Source organism: Micropterus dolomieu, linkage group LG15, assembly GCF_021292245.1.
Source record: "Micropterus dolomieu isolate WLL.071019.BEF.003 ecotype Adirondacks linkage group LG15, ASM2129224v1, whole genome shotgun sequence".
NCBI classification, from domain to species: Eukaryota; Metazoa; Chordata; class Actinopteri; order Centrarchiformes; family Centrarchidae; genus Micropterus; species Micropterus dolomieu.
This window is the reverse complement of record NC_060164.1, coordinates 24,158,785-24,176,419: the sequence shown is the minus strand read 5'-3', so window position 1 is coordinate 24,176,419 and position 17,635 is coordinate 24,158,785. Positions and strand designations below refer to the sequence as shown.

The 17,635-nt window shown below is 40.4% G+C and overlaps 1 protein-coding gene and 1 non-coding gene across 4 annotated transcripts; both read right to left on the bottom strand.

Annotated features, from left to right (window-relative positions):
* Positions 1 to 1,982: 1,982 nt before the first annotated feature.
* Positions 1,983 to 16,580, bottom strand: gpr155b (G protein-coupled receptor 155b). 3 transcript variants are annotated; one of them, XM_046070553.1, is made up of 20 exons: positions 16,464 to 16,580; positions 15,723 to 15,951; positions 14,482 to 14,629; positions 14,247 to 14,376; positions 13,948 to 14,126; positions 13,668 to 13,820; positions 13,373 to 13,440; positions 12,835 to 13,006; positions 11,749 to 11,904; positions 11,405 to 11,488; positions 11,088 to 11,211; positions 10,890 to 10,974; positions 10,662 to 10,749; positions 10,244 to 10,472; positions 9,528 to 9,605; positions 8,916 to 9,070; positions 8,648 to 8,743; positions 8,477 to 8,541; positions 8,217 to 8,351; positions 1,983 to 4,553 (listed from the first exon to the last, which is right to left on the bottom strand). In XM_046070553.1, the coding sequence occupies exons 2-20, from the start codon at positions 15,878 to 15,880 to the stop codon at positions 3,977 to 3,979; spliced, it is 2,880 nt and encodes a 959-aa protein (XP_045926509.1). In that variant the 5' UTR covers positions 15,881 to 15,951; positions 16,464 to 16,580; the 3' UTR covers positions 1,983 to 3,976. The 3 variants fall into 3 exon arrangements, with proteins under 3 accessions (XP_045926509.1, XP_045926510.1, XP_045926511.1); XM_046070554.1 differs by having other exon boundaries at positions 4,411 to 4,608; XM_046070555.1 differs by lacking the exon at positions 1,983 to 4,553 and adding an exon at positions 7,193 to 7,332.
* A 368-nt stretch (positions 16,581 to 16,948) lies between these two features.
* On the bottom strand, positions 16,949 to 17,030 carry trnas-cga. The gene has a single exon. It is a non-coding gene; the product is annotated as a tRNA-Ser (tRNA).
* Positions 17,031 to 17,635: the final 605 nt, after the last annotated feature.

Genomic DNA, 17,635 nt, shown 5'->3' with positions numbered 1-17,635 from the left:
ATGTCTCAACAGAAATCGAGACTCATCAGACCAGGCAACATTTTTCCAGTCTTCAACTGTCCAATTTTGGTGAGCTCTTGCAAATTGTAGCCTCTTTTTCCTATTTGTAGTGGAGATGAGTGGTACCCGGTGGGGTCTTCTGCTGTTGTAGCCCATCCGCCTCAAGGTTGTGCGTGTTGTGGCTTCACAAATGCTTTGCTGCGTACCTCGGTTGTAACGAGTGGTTATTTCAGTCAAAGTTGCTCTTCTATCAGTCGGCCCATTCTCCTCTGACCTCTAGCATCAACAAGGCATTTTCGCCCACAGGACTGCAGCATACTTGATGTATTTCCCTTTTCACACCATTCTTTGTAAACCCTAGAAATGGTTGTGCGTGAAAATCCCAGTAACTGAGCAGATTGTGAAATACTCAGACCGGCCCGTCTGGTACCAACAACCATGCCACGCTCAAAATTGCTTAAATCACCTTTCTTTCCCATTCTGACATTCAGTTTGGAGTTCAGGAGATTGTCTTGACCAGGACCACACCCCTAAATGCATTGAAGCAACTGCCATGTGATTGGTTGATTAGATAATTGCATTAATGAGAAATTGAACAGGTGTTCCTAATAATCCTTTAGGTGAGTTTACATGTGTGTTAATGTAGCTGTGGTTGCATTCACAGATGAGTTTTACAGTAGCAGATCAGGTGTGATCTTCTCATGATGGGCTCAACAAAGAGGACACAAAATGTATTTGAACACCAGCCTACTGTAATTTGGTCCTTTTCTGAACTCATTTGCTTGAGTTAGCAGCTCAATGAACTGTGCTAAAACACAAGTGTGTCCTCTTCTAGTCTTACAGTTTTGTATGTTAACATTATATTTTCCTAATGATAATAACCAGTTACTCTTTGACCTTTACCCAGTAAGGGCCTGCACTACATCACATTTATAGTTACACACATTATCACCTAGTTGCTGCCAAGCCCAATGAGTAGGCTATTTTACAGTAGCCGCCAGTCTGTGCAGTCATCAGTCAGTTTAAAGTGCTCCCAGGACTTCATTTTGTTTGCCCTTTGATGTGAACTGGAGCATTGCTGTCAGCACAGGTCCGGCGCAAAACCCCCCTCAATAATCAAATTTCAAAATTGAAAATCGATTGTGTACCCAATGATCGAATATTCGGGTCCAGCCCTAGTGAACAGATAAGGCAAATTGCATAGCTCAAAAGCACCTGGACATCACATGAGGCATATGTTGCAGTTGTTCAGAAGCAGGTAATTCATATGTATGTATGTGATAAGCCAGTGGAAATTAGCATACATTGTGGCTTGGTCCTTTCATCTTGCAAAAGAAAAGCATAGCTTTCTAGTCTGGTATGAAGTTACTTTTTAAGAGTATTTAAGAAGTCGTAAGAAGATCACATCTTGCGCTCTTGTGAATATGAGCCTTTAACTTAGTGTGGTTTTGCACTTTATGCGTGTTGCTGTCAGTTTAACTGATTAACTGCTGCAGGTGTAAAAGTCTGGAATTCAACTATTTATTTTTTTTAAAGCCAATGTTTTGCAGAGCAGAGAAACATAATACCATCAAAGTCTAGCCATCAAAAAGTCAAAAAGACCCAAAGTGCCAAATATCCTGTTTGCATGTGCTGTTCAATTTCCAACAGCTGAATAACACACATTCAGGTTTTTCGTCAGCATAGTGCAGTGAAGTCTAAATACAGTGGCAAGAAAAATAATGTTTTTTTTTGTTTTGTTGACAGTGTTGCTTTTTTTTGGGTTCCTTTAGATTTTTTTCTCTTCTTTGACCAAAAAAGGTTAAAGAAAAAACTACTCCTATCTGCTCAGGGGAGACAAGATCTTTTAAAAATACATGTGCACAATGCATTTTTTGTGTGTAAAAATGTAATAAAATGTCTGTAATGTCTTTACAGTTGCTTCTATTGTTGCAGTCAGAATCAATAATTGGTTGTGTAGTGACAAAGTGAAACATGTGGGATTTTGGATGCAAGTAGTAGTTTATTTGTGCCTTTCTTATGGCCACACAGTCATTGACCCTGATTGACTTACAGCAACATTTTTAAAACAGAAAATACACGGTTACATTGATCTTGTCAACCAACAACACAGTCACACCTCATTAAAGTTTGTCTTGTTCTCTGTCAGTACTTTATGACACACACACACACACACACAAACTCTTGTTCACATACACAACCTTCACATTGGCAGAGGCAGGCACTCAAATTTTAACAACTCAGTAAACACAAGGACCTGATGTGAATTGCATGAACTTCGGTTTGGTGTCAGTTTGCAGAAGACAAAAGGACAGACATATATGCACATAGTTGGTGGGAGGTTAGTACGGAGGTCACCAAATGCTTGAACATTTTGCTCCGAGAACAACCTCGACCTCGCCACCCTCTCACTAATAACAAGCTAACAAAATTATCAAATCACAGCATCTGTGTAAGATTAATTGTGGTTTTTGTCTCCGCTTGTAATATGTGCATATATCACCATCCATCCATCTACTACAGCCCTGCCAACACACTGTAAACTTCATAGTAACAATATCACAAATCAGCAGCAACTTAACAGGCAAACACTTGTAGTTTAGTTAGTGCTTCCAGTCGCTCAGTGGGAATCAAACGTTAAACAGTTCAGTAGTGGTTACATACTCATAAATTTTATCCAAGTCAGTTTTGTGTACAATATAAGCTAGTTTAGGACTCAGTGAAAATGTAAGAAGATAAAATAAAAAAAGACAGATGTGTTTTAGAGAAAGGGCCCAGGTGAATTTTTCACATTACTACAAACTTTTGTGTTCTTGAGGTTTTACAAAGCAAAATTAGGAGTTTATTTGGGATCAGTCACACAAAAACTAGCAAAAAAATAATTCAAGATCAGTTCTGGCCTGCACTGAATTCTTAAATCAAACCAGTGCCAGATTTGGCTGAAAAGGCATCTCCTAACTTTCGACATTGGCTGAATAAATCCATTTAGTGACGAGACCACAATCAGTCCCAAACAAATGTTTCATATTGACAATGGCAACACAATGACACAATGCAAGGATAACAAACATCTTCTGCAGCATCATCACTACTAAAGTATCCAGTGAGTTGCATAATTTAAAAAATATGAAGATTGTTATTATACAGTCAGTGCAAAAGGTTCAGTGCTGAGCAGACGTCTGTACTGCTCTGAATCATGCAAGTAGTCAACATAGACCAGAATGGTTAAAAGACACAACGTGCAAAATATCAAATACTGAAATAACAGGCAGAGTCATGATGATTTCTTGTGATTTGAAAGAAAACAAACCCGAACGAGCAGGCAAGAACGCCATTGGCTGATGAATGCCAACTTGTCCTTAAAACAAAGTGTATTTGTCCCTCACTTATAAATGTGAATCTTCGTTAAGAAGTTCACCGGCTCACAGAAAATCCAGAACAAAAGAAGATGAAAAATTACTTTTCACGTGGTCAAGGTGACTAAAATCAAGATATGGTCTACGTCAGCTCAGTTCAGAGCAGTGGAGGGGAAAAAAAGAAGTAAAGAAGACTTGGCAAAGAGCCAGGAGAGGTGAAGTACCTGCACGAAGCGCTTGTTTTTTTTCCCCCTTTCTCCACTTATTGTTTAACTGTCTCTACAACCCCTTGGACATGCAAGCGGCAACCATCATGAATAGCCCAAGACACCTGTCAAAATTGCCAATGATTTACACTGACACCTCTTGACACTTTACAAGAGGTGAAATTAGCAATAGAGGAGATAAAACATTTTAGAGAAGCTGCAGCCAGTTTTATTGACTTCAATATGATTAGCCTTTCCAGATCAGTATCTAGTAGTCGTTTAAAAAACTGAACCATAAGGCACTTCCATTTGGTGGTTGCCGCTGGATACCTCCTCCTGTTCAGTCTCATCTTTATCCCCTTCCCCTTCTCCCCCCTACCTTGCTCCCTCCACCTCCTTTCTCATCTCTTCCTCTCACATGCTCTGGGACCATCTCTCTCCTCTCCCCCTCTCTCCCCTCTGTGTGAAGTGGTACAGCAGGGTGGGTCTATCCCTAAAACTGTGCTGACCTGTCAGGTGATCCAACACTCCTCCCTGCTGAAGTTTAATGCCATAGAGTTGGGCTTCGGCTCGGCCAGCGCACAGGCCCCGCTCAACCAGCCAGTCCACCAAGTCACTGCCCCGAAACACACTTTCAAAACGGGACTGGGGATGTTGATGGGGTGGGCTCGAATCAAGATCATGCTGGTGTTGGTGGTGACGATTAGCTGGGTTGTGAGCTTGGTTAGACTGGAGCTGGAAAATCGGCTCCTCTGGGATATTAGAGTTTGAAATGTCTACTAGGTCTTCATTCTCAGGCTGAAGCCGGGGGCGGGATGGAGGTGAATATTGGCTACAGGATTCAGCTGGATCCTGAGTTTGTTGACTCTGGTGCAGATTCTGCGTCTTGTGGTTTAGTTGCTCCTGAGGATCCTGATGCAGGTGTAGGTACTGGGGCTGATGGGAGGGGGAATGACTCAAAGCCTCCTCCGTCAGTCCCCCTTCTCCAAACCTGTCATTATCAGAGGAAGGATTCACCTGTCGAAGCACTCACACTCTCCCCTGAGCTGAGGGGGTGACAGAGAAAAAATGAAAGGGGAAAAAGGGCAGGCAAAGGGAAGCAGGGAGGAATAAAGGAAATATCAGGGGAAGAAAGGTAAGTACAAGTATTAATAAAGGGGAGAACGGGGAAAGGAATAGTGGAAATAATTTTATGTGTTAAAAGAAATGAAAAGCACCCAAGACTCATAAACATCCAGAAATAAAGTGTTTTAGTTAGTAGAGTTTTTGTAGAGTTTTGTAGTAGGAGTGGCGATATTTCCTTTTTGAACACCTCAAACGTTGTAAGATTTCACATTGCTTACTGCTAATAGTAAACAAAGGAAACACACTCACAGGAGTTAATTTAGTTCATTTTCCATTTTTGTCCCAGTACTATAGCCTGCACAAATTATTAAACTTTAATAAAAGAAATTTCCAATAGTTGTTTGACAATAGCAGCAGTCAGAACTCACAGCTAATGCTTCTTCTATATAATTATTTATATCTACAAAATTAAGTGTGTACTGCTAACCAAGATTAAATATAAATGTCCAACATACACTATAAATGTGGTTGAATTAGTTTTAAAAAAATGCTAACAGCTCAACGGATAGATAACATGCAAAGAGGATGCAGAGAAAACAGAGGGAAAACAAAATAATAACACAACAGTAACAATTCGGAAATGTAACTGGTAACAGGGTCTTTAATTTTGCGGGGACACAGCAAAAAAAACCAAAATCAAAGCTGGAATAAAATCTCTATGGTTATATAATTTCCATAGGCTTACACGTTCTGCGTAACTTCCAGAAAACTCTCACTGACATCACAATGGTGATCATCCTTTCTACATAGCAATAGTTTATTTGAGGATTTTCAGTCAGGATTTAGAGCTCATCATAGCACAGAGACAGCACTGGTGAAAATGACTAATGACCTCCTAATTGCATCAGACAAAGGACTTGTCTCTGTACTGGTTTTACTAGATCTTAGAGCTGCATTTGATACCGTTGACCATCAGATCCTATTACAGAGACTGGAACATTTCATTGGCATTAAAGGAACCGCTCTAAGCTGGTTTAAGTCCAATTTATCAGATCAGTTTCAGTTTGTACATGTTAACGATGAGTCCTCCATGCACGCCAAAGTTAGTCATGGAGTTCCATAAGGATCTGTCCTCGGACCAATCCTCTTCACTTTATATATGCTTCCTTTAGGCAATATTATCAGGAAATATTCCATAAACTTTCATTGTTATGCAGATGATACTCAGTTGTATCTATCGATCAAGCCAGATGAAACTAATCAGTTGGCTGAACTTCAAATGTGCCTTCAGGATGTTAAAACCTGGATGACCTGTAATTTTCTAATGTTAAACTCAGATAAAACTGAAGTTATTGTTCTAGGGCCCAAGCACCTCCGTGACGCATTATCTAAAGATATAGTTTCCCTGGATGGCATCGCCCTGGCCTCCAGCACCACTGTGAGGAATCTTGGAGTTATCTTTGATCAGGACATGTCGTTTAAGTCTCACATTAAGCAAATTTCAAGGACCGCCTTTTTTCACCTACGTAATATTGCGAAAATTAGGAACATCCTGTCTAAAAATGATGAAGAAAAACTAATCCATGCATTTGTTACTTCTAGGCTGGATTACTGCAATTCCTTATTATCAGGCTGCTCGAAAAAGTCCATGAAGACTCTTCAGCTGACCCAGAATGCTGCAGCACGTGTTCTGACAGGAACCAGGAAAAGAGATCACATTTCTCCTGTCTTAGCTTCTCTGCATTGGCTTCCAGTAAAATCCAGAATAGAATTTAAAATCCTTCTTCTCACATACGAAGCTCTTAATGGTCAGGCACCATCTTATCTTAAAGAGCTCATAGTACCTTACTACCCCACCAGAGCACTGCGCTCCCAGAATGCAGGGTTACTTGTGGTTCCTAGAGTCTCCAAAAGTAGACTGGGAGCCAGAGCGTTCAGCTATCAAGCTCCTCTCCTGTGGAACCAGGTTCCAGTTTGGGTTCAGGAGGCAGACACCATCTCCACATTTAAGAGTAGGCTTAAGACTTTCCTCTCTGATAAAGCTTATAGTTAGTGCTGGCTCAGGTGAGTCCTGAACCATCCCTTAGTTATGCTGCTATAGGCCTAGACTGCTGGAGGATTTCCTATGAGGCACTGAGCTCCTCTCTCCTCTACTTTCTCTCCCTCTGCATGCAACCTCATCCCATTATTGCATGTTACTAACTCAACATCTCCCCTTTCTGGTAGTCTTGTGCTTTCTCGTCCCTCTCCTCTCTCCTCCTATCACTTCCTGCAGGTGTTTCTGGCTCTGGAGCTGTGGAGTCTGGATCTGTGGTTGCGAGTCACCTGCTGCCCCCGTGTTCCTGCTCGACACCCTCTGCTACAATTATTGTTACTAGTCCTATTATTATTATTGTTGTTATTATAATCATTAACATCATAAACATTACTGTATATATCTGTACCATTTTTCATTTAGTCTATAACAACATCACCTTTACTGTCTGTACCTCTGTGTGTATATTATGTAGGCTGCCTCCCTCCCCTCTCTCTCTCCTTCCATCCCTCCATCTCACTTTCTCTCTGTTCCTCTCTTGCCCTCTCTCTCTCTCTCCTCTCGCCAAACGGTCGAGGCAGATGGCCGCCCACCCTGAGCCTTGGTTCTGCTCGAGGTTTCTGCCTCTTAAAAGGAAGTTTTTCCTTGCGTCTGTCGCCTAATGCTTGCTCTTGAAAGAAAGAAGAAATTGGTAAAGTTACTGACTGGTTCTGCACATTTTGGGGCATTTTATAATAAGTAGTTTATTCTTACTTAAATAAATAAGAAAGTAAGTAGGTAAGTAAGTGCAATTAAACCTTTCTCAAAACACTTTCATTTATTTACCATGTCTTGTTGAATGCTATTTTTGAAAGCAATTTTAACAAATGCTTTCAAAAAGTGATGGGCACATATCCCCAGCGTCCCCAGTGTAAATGACACCGATGCTGACACGTTTTGTCATGTTGACGTTAAACTACATTACATCCAGGCTGCTGCCACTGGTCTCCATATATGAACAATTGGCTTAGCTAACATTATGGGTCAATAACAGCGGGCTATCACGTAGGTGGTGACCCATTTTGGTTTCAAAACGGCGAATTTTGCCGAAAAGTAAGGGGTTTGCATGCCCGATTTATTTAACGAACATTAGCTTGCTAGCAATTAGCAACGTTAACTAGCATTAGCCAGCTAAAACCACAATAGCACAATATATTTGCATTAATGTTTGCTTTGACTTTGTGTTGTGGGGAGTGTTGGTCATTTGTGGATGTCATTGGACTCCATTTCTAAGCTAACATTAGCTAGTGTTGCACACTGCAGCGCTGTAGGGGAACAGAAGAGCACCCAAGAGCGTGCATAAACGTCACATCTTTTACAATCCGCCTACATTGGCAATACAAAGTGGTTAATACATGTAAACTGGTTCACATATGTACCTTTAACTCAAGTGTATTTTCCCATTAACGGTTAACACAACAAGCAGGAGATTTGGAGGGAATTTGAAATCAAAGCAATTTGTTTCTTAGACCAAACGTACTGTCTGACACATGCAAATGAAAAGACAAAACGTACCTGCGTGTGTGTACTATATCTTGCACACACTGGTCTTTGTGGTAGCGGACAAACTGGGTACAGGTAAGTCTGACCTCCTCTGGTACACCTGAGGGACTCAAATCTTCTCCCCTGCCCTGCCACAGCCCGAGCAACCTGCCACAGACACAAACATTATTCGGGTTCTGTGTGTCTGATTTGAATAATTGATCTAAAACGAATCTAGAAACCATGATGAACAAGTCAGATAATCTGCCGATCATGTAGAAGTCACAGCTCACCTCTTTTTGAAAGGCAGGATGATGAGGTGTCTGTCCAGACCAAAGATCCCAAAGGACAGGAAACCCTGGGACAAACAGAATTATGTATTTACAGTAGCATTACTTTTGTACTCACCTCATGTTTACACACGTACATACAAGAATGCATACACACATGACACACAGTGGTACCTGTCCATAATTTGCCACGGCACAGAAGAACTGTAGTTCAAGATAAAGTCTTCCTGGATCTTTGTTCAACAACCACCACAGACAGCTGGACAGGTTCTACAGAGACATCAAGACATTTATCTTTACAGTCTACACTTCAGCTTCCCATATACATTTATACAAATCAGCCAGGTGAAATAAAGCTGAAAATTAAATTAAAAAGTAGATTTTAAGAAACATAATAAACAGCATATTTGCTGCTGCCACTTAATGAGTATTTTATTCTCACTGCTAGCAGGCTGACAATGAGCAGCAGACAGAGGAGAACATGTCTGACTGTCTGTTTCTCATCTGTGGTTTGAAGCCCAGGTGGCGGCAGATTCAGTAGCTGCTCAGAGGAGGAAGAACCCTGCAGCTGCCCGTCACACAGCGCCCCACTGTGGCCTGGAGAGGAATAGAAATATAACTGTTGTCAAATTGCAGGGTGATTGGAGAAGTTCCTCAAGTCTTGATATTTTCAAGCTGTTTTACATTACTGCATAGCTTTCATCACACTTTGAAACAGTTGATAGTTTTCCATTAATTTAGGGTTTGTTTCGTACTACAAGTAAACTTCTTAACCTCCCAGTTCTCACATTTTTAAAAATAAAGATGAGGGGGCAGTTTAGAAGTAATGAATGTTTAAAATTAATCAATTCTCTAGTTTATTAGACTGACATTAGACATTGCTAGTGTGTTGCTTTGGTTTCTGGCTCAATTCAACTACACAAAATAACATTTTTATGTTGTAGAAGAAAATGCATAAATCTCTTCTGTTTCATTAATTTCTTAACTAAATTAAATTGATGAAATATCTTTACTAACTACTAACTAAGTAAATGATCAGATTTGTGTTTATTACCTGTGCTGTTTGTGTGCTCCCTCTGCGTGCTGGCTATCATGTCAGGTAAGGTCTGGACAGGAGAGAAACTGTGGAGGTCTGACAGCACAACAGGAACAGTACAAATATTTACAGTAGATCAGCTGTTGAGTATTGGTGGGTTAAAGCTATGTACCGATTTCAACTGTATTTATATTTCCATTAAAGCCCTGTCAAAATTTTAACATGTTACATCCAGATTTTTATTTTATTCAGGCAAATGTTAATGTGTTTCAGAAACATAAGTTTACCAACAGAGAGAGACAGACAGACAGAATCCAACTCAAAATAACCAACTTTAAATGACTTCATGTGGCTCTGCGTGGCTCTGATTTAACGTGATGCATGCTGGACTTAAAATAAGGTATGCTGGTTAGAAATCGTGTCCGACTTTAGCCAGCGCTGCAAAACGTCACCATGTCACATGACATTAAAACCTCGCGGGAGAAAGGCGACTGCAGGCGTCGAGTCCGGCAGCTGCAGTTGCTTTTCTCTGGTTGCACAAAGTTGGAACCACACTTTTGCCTGGTCTCGCGGCATTTTTCTTTGCAATTCCCGCTCACAGTAAGTGTCCGACTTTACGGCGCCATTTTTATACCCCGCCCCTGCAGTAACCTGCAGCTCATGTTAGACTATGAAGTTGTCAAAAGTCAGCCGCCGTCATCTCGAACGCACCTATTAGCACAGAGCAGAGCTACCTGAGTTGATGCTGAAGGCAGGTGAATTTGCCATCTGTGGCTGCTGTTGTTGATGTTGTTGTGAATCCTCCGGGCCACCAGAGGTACTCAGATCATCATTGGTGCTTGTTACAGCAGCTCTGTTCAGGGCCTGATAGCCTCTCTGCTCCCGGTTTCCCTGGCTGAGACCCATCAGAGATATCGCACCGAGCACCAGGCTGACAGCAAGCACAACCGCTGTGCAGATTATCTGAAGAATGAGAGAACAAAATACGAATAAAACTTCCTGGACAACTTAATTCTGATCTCCTTGACAGATTTAAATAGGTAATAAACAGACTTGAGCAGAGCAGAGGAAAGAGAGAAAACAAGACAATAATCAAAATAAACTGTACAGAGTGAAAAACAGTATGTAATGTAGAAAAGCAACAGGAGCAACCTGAGCTCTGCCATAGAAGAAGGCCGAGTCTATGGTATCTGTCCTCTCTCCTGATATCAGAAGACCGCCGATCATCAGGAAGGGAACCCTACATACAAACACACGTATACTGTTATTCATACAGTTTTTATGTGTTTATTAATTTTAGATATCAACCTAGAAATTTAGCAGATCTGTTGCATCGTAACAAGGTTATTTTTAAAATGTTATTTGATTGTGCTGACCTACCCCCAACCCAAAATTATGAATACCCCTGGTCGGAGTCTTAACAGATCATCTTTGTTAGTCAGAGCCACACACAGAGGGATTAAACCTAAAGAAAAAGAACAAAAAACTTGTAGATACTGAACACCATTGTACACCACCAAATGTAGTGTAACTGATGGAAATTTAAGCGTTCAAGCGCTCATAAATATAAACACTCACCTGTCCAAATGTAGGTGCTATATAGAGACCCATAGAGGAGAGTGAAGGTGAGAATTTTGCCAATCAGATTATCCTCTTGTTTCACCAAGATATTCCACAGGATCATACTGACACACACCAAAAACTAGAGAAGAGTAAAGTACAGTAGGTTAAAGCAGGATAGGAGAGACAATGTGAGGAGCCAATGTGCTCCAGTAACACTTCCTGAATAAACGTACAGAGACAGAAAACCAAAATAAACCAAATATCACTATAACAAACATTACTGGTGAAGCACATGCTCTACAACATTTTCACTTAATAAACTGGAGACTGACCTGAGCCAGGAAAAGATTTAAGGCAAAGAAGTGAGGAAGTCTGTTAAATTTCTTGCTTAGCAACATCACCACTATGGTCCACACCTGAGAGAAGAAACAGGCACATGATCACAATTTTTTATTACTGTATTTGGAAAATCACTCAATTATTTATTATCAGTTTCTGTCCTTAAAAGCTCTAACTACTACTTACATGTAACTTAACCCACTGAAGTCTCAAAAATAATTCTTGCAGCTTTGATTCTTAATCATATCCTCATGCTTTTTGTGATCACCGTTTCATTATTCCTTCTTGTCTGATTGATTGAAACACTGGGGGACTTGAAAAACATTAAGCCACTTACCAGTGCTACAAGGCTGACAATGCTGATGTTGAAGCTAACGTTTTCAAGTTCTGTAACCAGGGGGGTCGGGTCCATTAGAGGGATTGTTAATAGCCAGGCCGACACATACATGATCGGTGCAGACAGAAACGTACTGATTACCATCCCTGATGTTACCTAAAGGAAGGACAGAAAGACATTTTATAACACAAGGCACGCCACTAACTGACAGTGTTAAAATGTAATCTAGATCCAAGTCAAATGTATTTTTAAAGGTATTTATGTTTTCTTAATATACTGTGCGCAAACTTGGATCTGACAATACTGCAAACTTACAGTCTTGAGAGGATTGGAAATGTGTTGCCTAACAAATAAATAATCACCTTCAGAGGATATAAAATGTTATCGGGCACTTTATTGTGACCGTACTAAATCACCCTTTTTTCCTGATAAAACAATAAGTATCTATAGTCTAACAATAAATATTAACTTAAACCTAACTACATTAGCTATATTTTAATACAAATATTAGCAAGCAAAGCTAGCTTGTGTATTTACTTGCTTTAACACAAGACTTTCAGACTCTCTAACTTTACTCAGCTCGCTCCAACACACAAAACACTTTAAAAAAACAATTTTGATGACCATGTGGTTGGTGCTTATCATCTTATAAAATCTTAGTAATTTACTACTACATGTAACTGGAGCAGATGAATGTAATGAAGAATGTAATGTGGTGTTATGGTGTGGGGGATGAATGTTAAGTATTCCATTTTCATGGTTTTTATATGCGCAAGTGTGTTTGTGTGTTTGTGTGATCCTTTTATGGCTTATTCTTGTCATGTGCCCTGACTGGGAGATAGGACATAATATAATGAACCCTTGTTTTTAAGTCAAAACGCTTCCGGCCACGCTTTAAAGGCTTAAAGGGATGTTTTAGTCTATAGTCCTGATTTATGCATTTCACAAAAGAGTGCTTGAACTGTCCCTAGACATCTTCTATTTTTTTAATGTTTCAAATATTGTTTTGTTGCTTCGGGACTGTATAAAACTAATTTCTGATAAATTGCTGTTTAATGCAGAATAACTACATTAAACGTTACTTACCACCTCAAGCTCCATGTTGTAGTGTCCAGCATAGATGGCCACACTAGGTGCGGTTGGGAACACTCCATATAGGAAAGCAAAGTTAGATAAACTAGTGTGGTTGGCACTCGTACTGTTCACTCCTACATCCAGAATATCCACCATGTCTTTACAGACCAGCGGCATCACCAGGCTGGAGAGAGAGGAAGGGAAAGGCCCGTAAAAACTTCATTAAGCCGGCAAACGCCACTGAAATACGTTTTGTATAAATACCGTGGCAGCTTTGCGGTAAATATTTCCTTTGTTTTTAATGATTATGTGTCACAGAGGAGTTATTTAAAATCTATGGTTATTTTTGAGGCTGTAAGTGGTAGTGGGCATGGTTCTGAACTGCATCGTATTGAAGTGTTTCAAATATTCTGACCCCTTCATGTACTATAGCTTAATATAGTAAAAGAAATATTTCAAACACTTTTAAATATACAAGGCCACGCCCAAATTATATTATATCTCACACACACACACACACACACACACACACACACACAGTCCTGCTTACAGTTTAGCTGTGATGAGGAGAATCAAGGCAACTCCAGTGTCTCTCGTTAGTTTTCTAAGCTGGCCGACCTGCCACAGAAACAGAGAGATTATTTTACTCTGACGATATCCTTCATGTTTATGCAGGGTTCAAAACTGTTGAAATGAAGTTAACTAAAATAACTGGCACTTAGCGAAAAAAATTAACATTATAGTCAATCAAAGCAAATTACATTTCGTAGGCATGTACAATAAGGCTTAACTAAATCAAACTTGAAAACAAGACGGTACAAAAGACTGAACAAAACCTAATTCACCATAGTGAGGCCGAGGTAAAACAAGGCAGCCCCTCCAAAAGAGTTAGCCAGGCCATCAATGAACTCTGATAGCACAGCAGGGATCTGTTGGCCCAAGGCAAAGTGGGCGATGATTCCTATTATTACCACAAATACTACTGGGTTCTTCAACACCTGGAGAGGTGACAGAAAGAGGGTTAGTTTACATAGCTTTAAAGATCTTCAAGTTTAAATTGAAGTTTGTCAAACTAACAAAAAATATTGCAACCTATAAGGGTGTAAAGGTGTGTTTATACATTACCTGTAGGACTACAACTCCCACGATGGCAAAAGTGCTGTGCTGTGAATGGCTTGCCTGCCTCCATTTTTGCACCTCACAAAGAGCGAAGCCGATGGGATTGAGGAGCATGAGGGAGACCGGGGCAACTAGATAGATGTACTGGAGGTACTCGGGATATGTGCTCCGATACAAAGCATCAACTAGAAATATAGAGACAGAGAAAGGAGGTGTATACTCTTTGTGTCTTAACTACAGTATTTTTCATCACTGACAATTGGTATAGGGAGTATACATCAGTGTTAAGTGTGTGTCTGCCTCACCTATAGGATACCCTAAGGCGAAGTCATTGCTCTGAGTAGCAAAGATAGCGTAAAGGCCAGCTTTGCTATATCTGTTGTCTGGACTGGCCACTATCAGAGTCAGCACACATACCAGCACAAACACTGTCACCTACGCACAGGATGGGAGCATCAATGTCAGGTTGTGTGTTCAAAATAGAAAGTACACATGTTGTAAAAGTGTGACCACACACACAAAAGATGCACAGACACCAACCTTAGCGATCAGGACACTCCAGAGAAACGACCAGATGACGTCTCCAAAGTCCAGCAGCACCATGTTTTTAAAGAGCAGAGCTGGAAGAGCAAACTTAGACACAAAGTTCCCCAAACCCTTCGCCTGGCTCTCTGTGATGATATCTGCCCTGTAGGTAGGAATGGAAGAATGAGGCATAAACACACATAAAAGCCACAGGTGGTTATTAACTTACATAGTGTATCTCAGGAATTCCTGCACTAGGAGTGTGAATCTCTGGGCACCTCACGATTTGATCACGATTCAAAGGGCTGCGATGCGATTATAAAACGATTAATGATGCATCTTGATGCATAATTTTTTTCTATACAGGATCTCCAGATAATTACTAAGCATTAAATTTGTGCATTAAAATCCTACAGAAACATCTCCTAATTAGCTTAAAATGACTAGTTTGCATCACTAATTTACTTCATTAACTTTACTTTGTGACTCCTGAAAACTGAAATAAAAAGTTAATTATCAGGATGTACAGTATGTATATAGGAGTCTGTACCGGATGTTCTCTACTCTTGACAAGTAACGTTAAGTAAGTTAGTAAGGACATATAGCTGAGCTAATTAATATAACTTCGTTACTAATATAGGTAATGTTACCTAACAGCCAGAAAACTCTCCCCTGCTGTACAGGGGAGATGTGTGTATTAACCTTACACAATGTGACCTACACTGTACGTTTACTGCCAGGCTGAAACTTACTGCTAATAATTTTCATCGCTAACTTTCACCATCATGTTCTACCACTCGCTCTCTCTCAGTCAGGGGGAACACTGGTCTCTGTTATGTGCGTGCCACAGATGGTCTGAGCGAGTTCCGTCAACATTACATTATCAATTAACATTTAAATAATCTATTTTTTTGACATTTGTTAATCAAGTCAGAATCTTCCACGTCCGCATCGCGATGCATCTAAGAATCGATCATCTAAGAATCATCTAAGAATTGTTCTTCCCACCCCTCTCCCGCACATTGCAGAACCAGAACATGCTGGCTGCATGTATGTAAAACTGAAGTAGACAAAATGGTAATCTATATTTAACTTTAACATTTGGTTGGTGGTTTCTGTTTATCTTCCACTCTAGGAGCAATTGCATGTTGTCAATTGCGGCTTGACTAAACATTTCCTGACAAACTGAAGCAAAAAACACCAATTTAAAAATGATGTAGAGATCCTTAACAATAATTGTTTTTGCACAACCCTACCTGCCAGCTATGTAGCCACACAATATGATCCCAAAGCACTCAAGGAGAGCCGGGAAAAGCTTGTCGATGGACATGTGGGGCACCACAGCAGAGCCTGCCAGGGTATTGTGGGATATGTTCTTCCCGTGGATCAGCACGTAGTTGTTGAGGGTCTCCATGATGATGATGATGATGATGATGATGGGATGGGGTGAGAATAGTCAGGTGATAGCTGGGGACTATGAGCACTCTGAAGGAGGATAGAAAAACACAGTCATTGGCAGGAGTTAAATAAATCTAACATTACAGTCTAATGATAGAGAGCAGAGGATGTGAGCGAGTAAGCTCCAATTGTATTATCTTCCCGCTGGAGGGATCTGAAGAGAAACCAGGACTGACAAATGGTTTTAATATATAGAGTGAAGGAGGAGCAGTTGGCTGATTAACAGTCTCTCATGGTGCCAAGAATCCGCCCCTGTAGCTTGAACATACCGTTAGCTAAGTTAGCACATTCAAGTCAACCCGCTTCATTCAGTGATAGGCTATCTGTACAACCTAACGACTCTGTAGTAAACTAACGTTAAAGCTAAGTGCTTTCCATCACAGCACCTTTGTCACTGCCAAGTGACCGTTAGCGCCAACGTTAGCTAGGCGAATGCTAAAAACATCAGGGAATACAGCCTTAACGCGGCAGGCAATTACGTTCAATATCTGCCTGCTACTGATATATTATTTTAAATGACTCTGAAATTATGTGCTTACCCTACTTAGAGGACTACCTCTGGTCGGAAATGTACGAGATTCATTTGTCTCGCTGTTTGAATAAGCCCGTGTTTCTGCAGTTTGTGTAAGAAACGCTGCTTCTGAATGTGACAGCTGTCGAGAGTGGCAACGCCCTGAAAAGTGGCTGACAGGCGATTCAGCCAATCATCGCCGAGAGACGCTTCAAACTCCAACTGTGATTGGATAATAGCGTGTGATGTGACGCTACATTCGTGTGATAAGCGGAATGAATAGATATTTGTACCACAAAGCTTATTAAGTGTTTTATAGCATTATATCAGCTAATATAAGTGAATACTAAAGGCAATCACACAAAGATAAGGGTGCGCTGAAGGACTTTGTCATTGACTGGAGCCATTTACTCCACGGTATGCCAGTGAGGTGAGCCCTACTTCAGAGATTTACAGTCGTTTAAGGTTTATTGATAAGATTCTTGAGCATGTCAACCAAAGCTGAGATGTCAACGCTGTGAGCAGGATTTGAACCTGCGCGGGGAAACCCCATTGGATTTCGAATCCAACGCCTTAACCACTCGGCCATCACAGCTACACCTCTCTGTATCTCTACAGTCCTCAATCCATTGAAACATTAAAAGCCTTTGAATCTACCTTGGTGACATACATTATTTTTAACCAGTATCCACAGCCAGGAGCTTGATGAGGCAATTTTCTGGAAACACTTATCCCTTTTAGTGTCATACTGCAAATAATAGAGCTTCAGGTTTAGGACACTAACTGGATTTTAGATGCAGCATCATCACTGAAAACACCACAAACTGACACATCAAAGAATCGATGTGTTGATGTGTTTTTTACACCACTTATTTACATAGGTCCTGCAGTTCAGTTAAGTGTACCTTTTGGTGCCCTTTCTGTTCTATTGCATATAATATTTTACAAACATTTCTATTTTTATTTTTATTTATGATGACAAACTGATAACTATTTATGAAAAATAACAAACCCTGGTGCGAGACATTGTTCAAAAAAGAATAGTTTTACACTGAAGGTCCAGAGTTTTTAGATTTGCATGAGGATATTGACACCAGAAACATCCCTGTATTCCACAGAGGATTTCCACCAGTGTTCTACTTTAACTTAACAAACCTAACTAATTAAATGGTGAACAAATGAAAATACAATGTTTCTAAT

Excerpts from the sequence above, each read along its gene's own strand:
- gpr155b (XM_046070553.1), bottom strand. The coding sequence starts at position 15,880 with ATGGAGACCCTCAACAACTACGTGCTGATCCACGGGAAGAACATATCC. Across the intron at positions 13,821-13,947 it reads TGGGAGTTGTAGTCCTACAG|GTGTTGAAGAACCCAGTAGT; the intron begins GTAATGTATAAA and ends TCACCTCTCCAG. Across the intron at positions 9,071-9,527 it reads GGAGCACACAAACAGCACAG|GCCACAGTGGGGCGCTGTGT; the intron begins GTAATAAACACA and ends ATTCCTCTCCAG.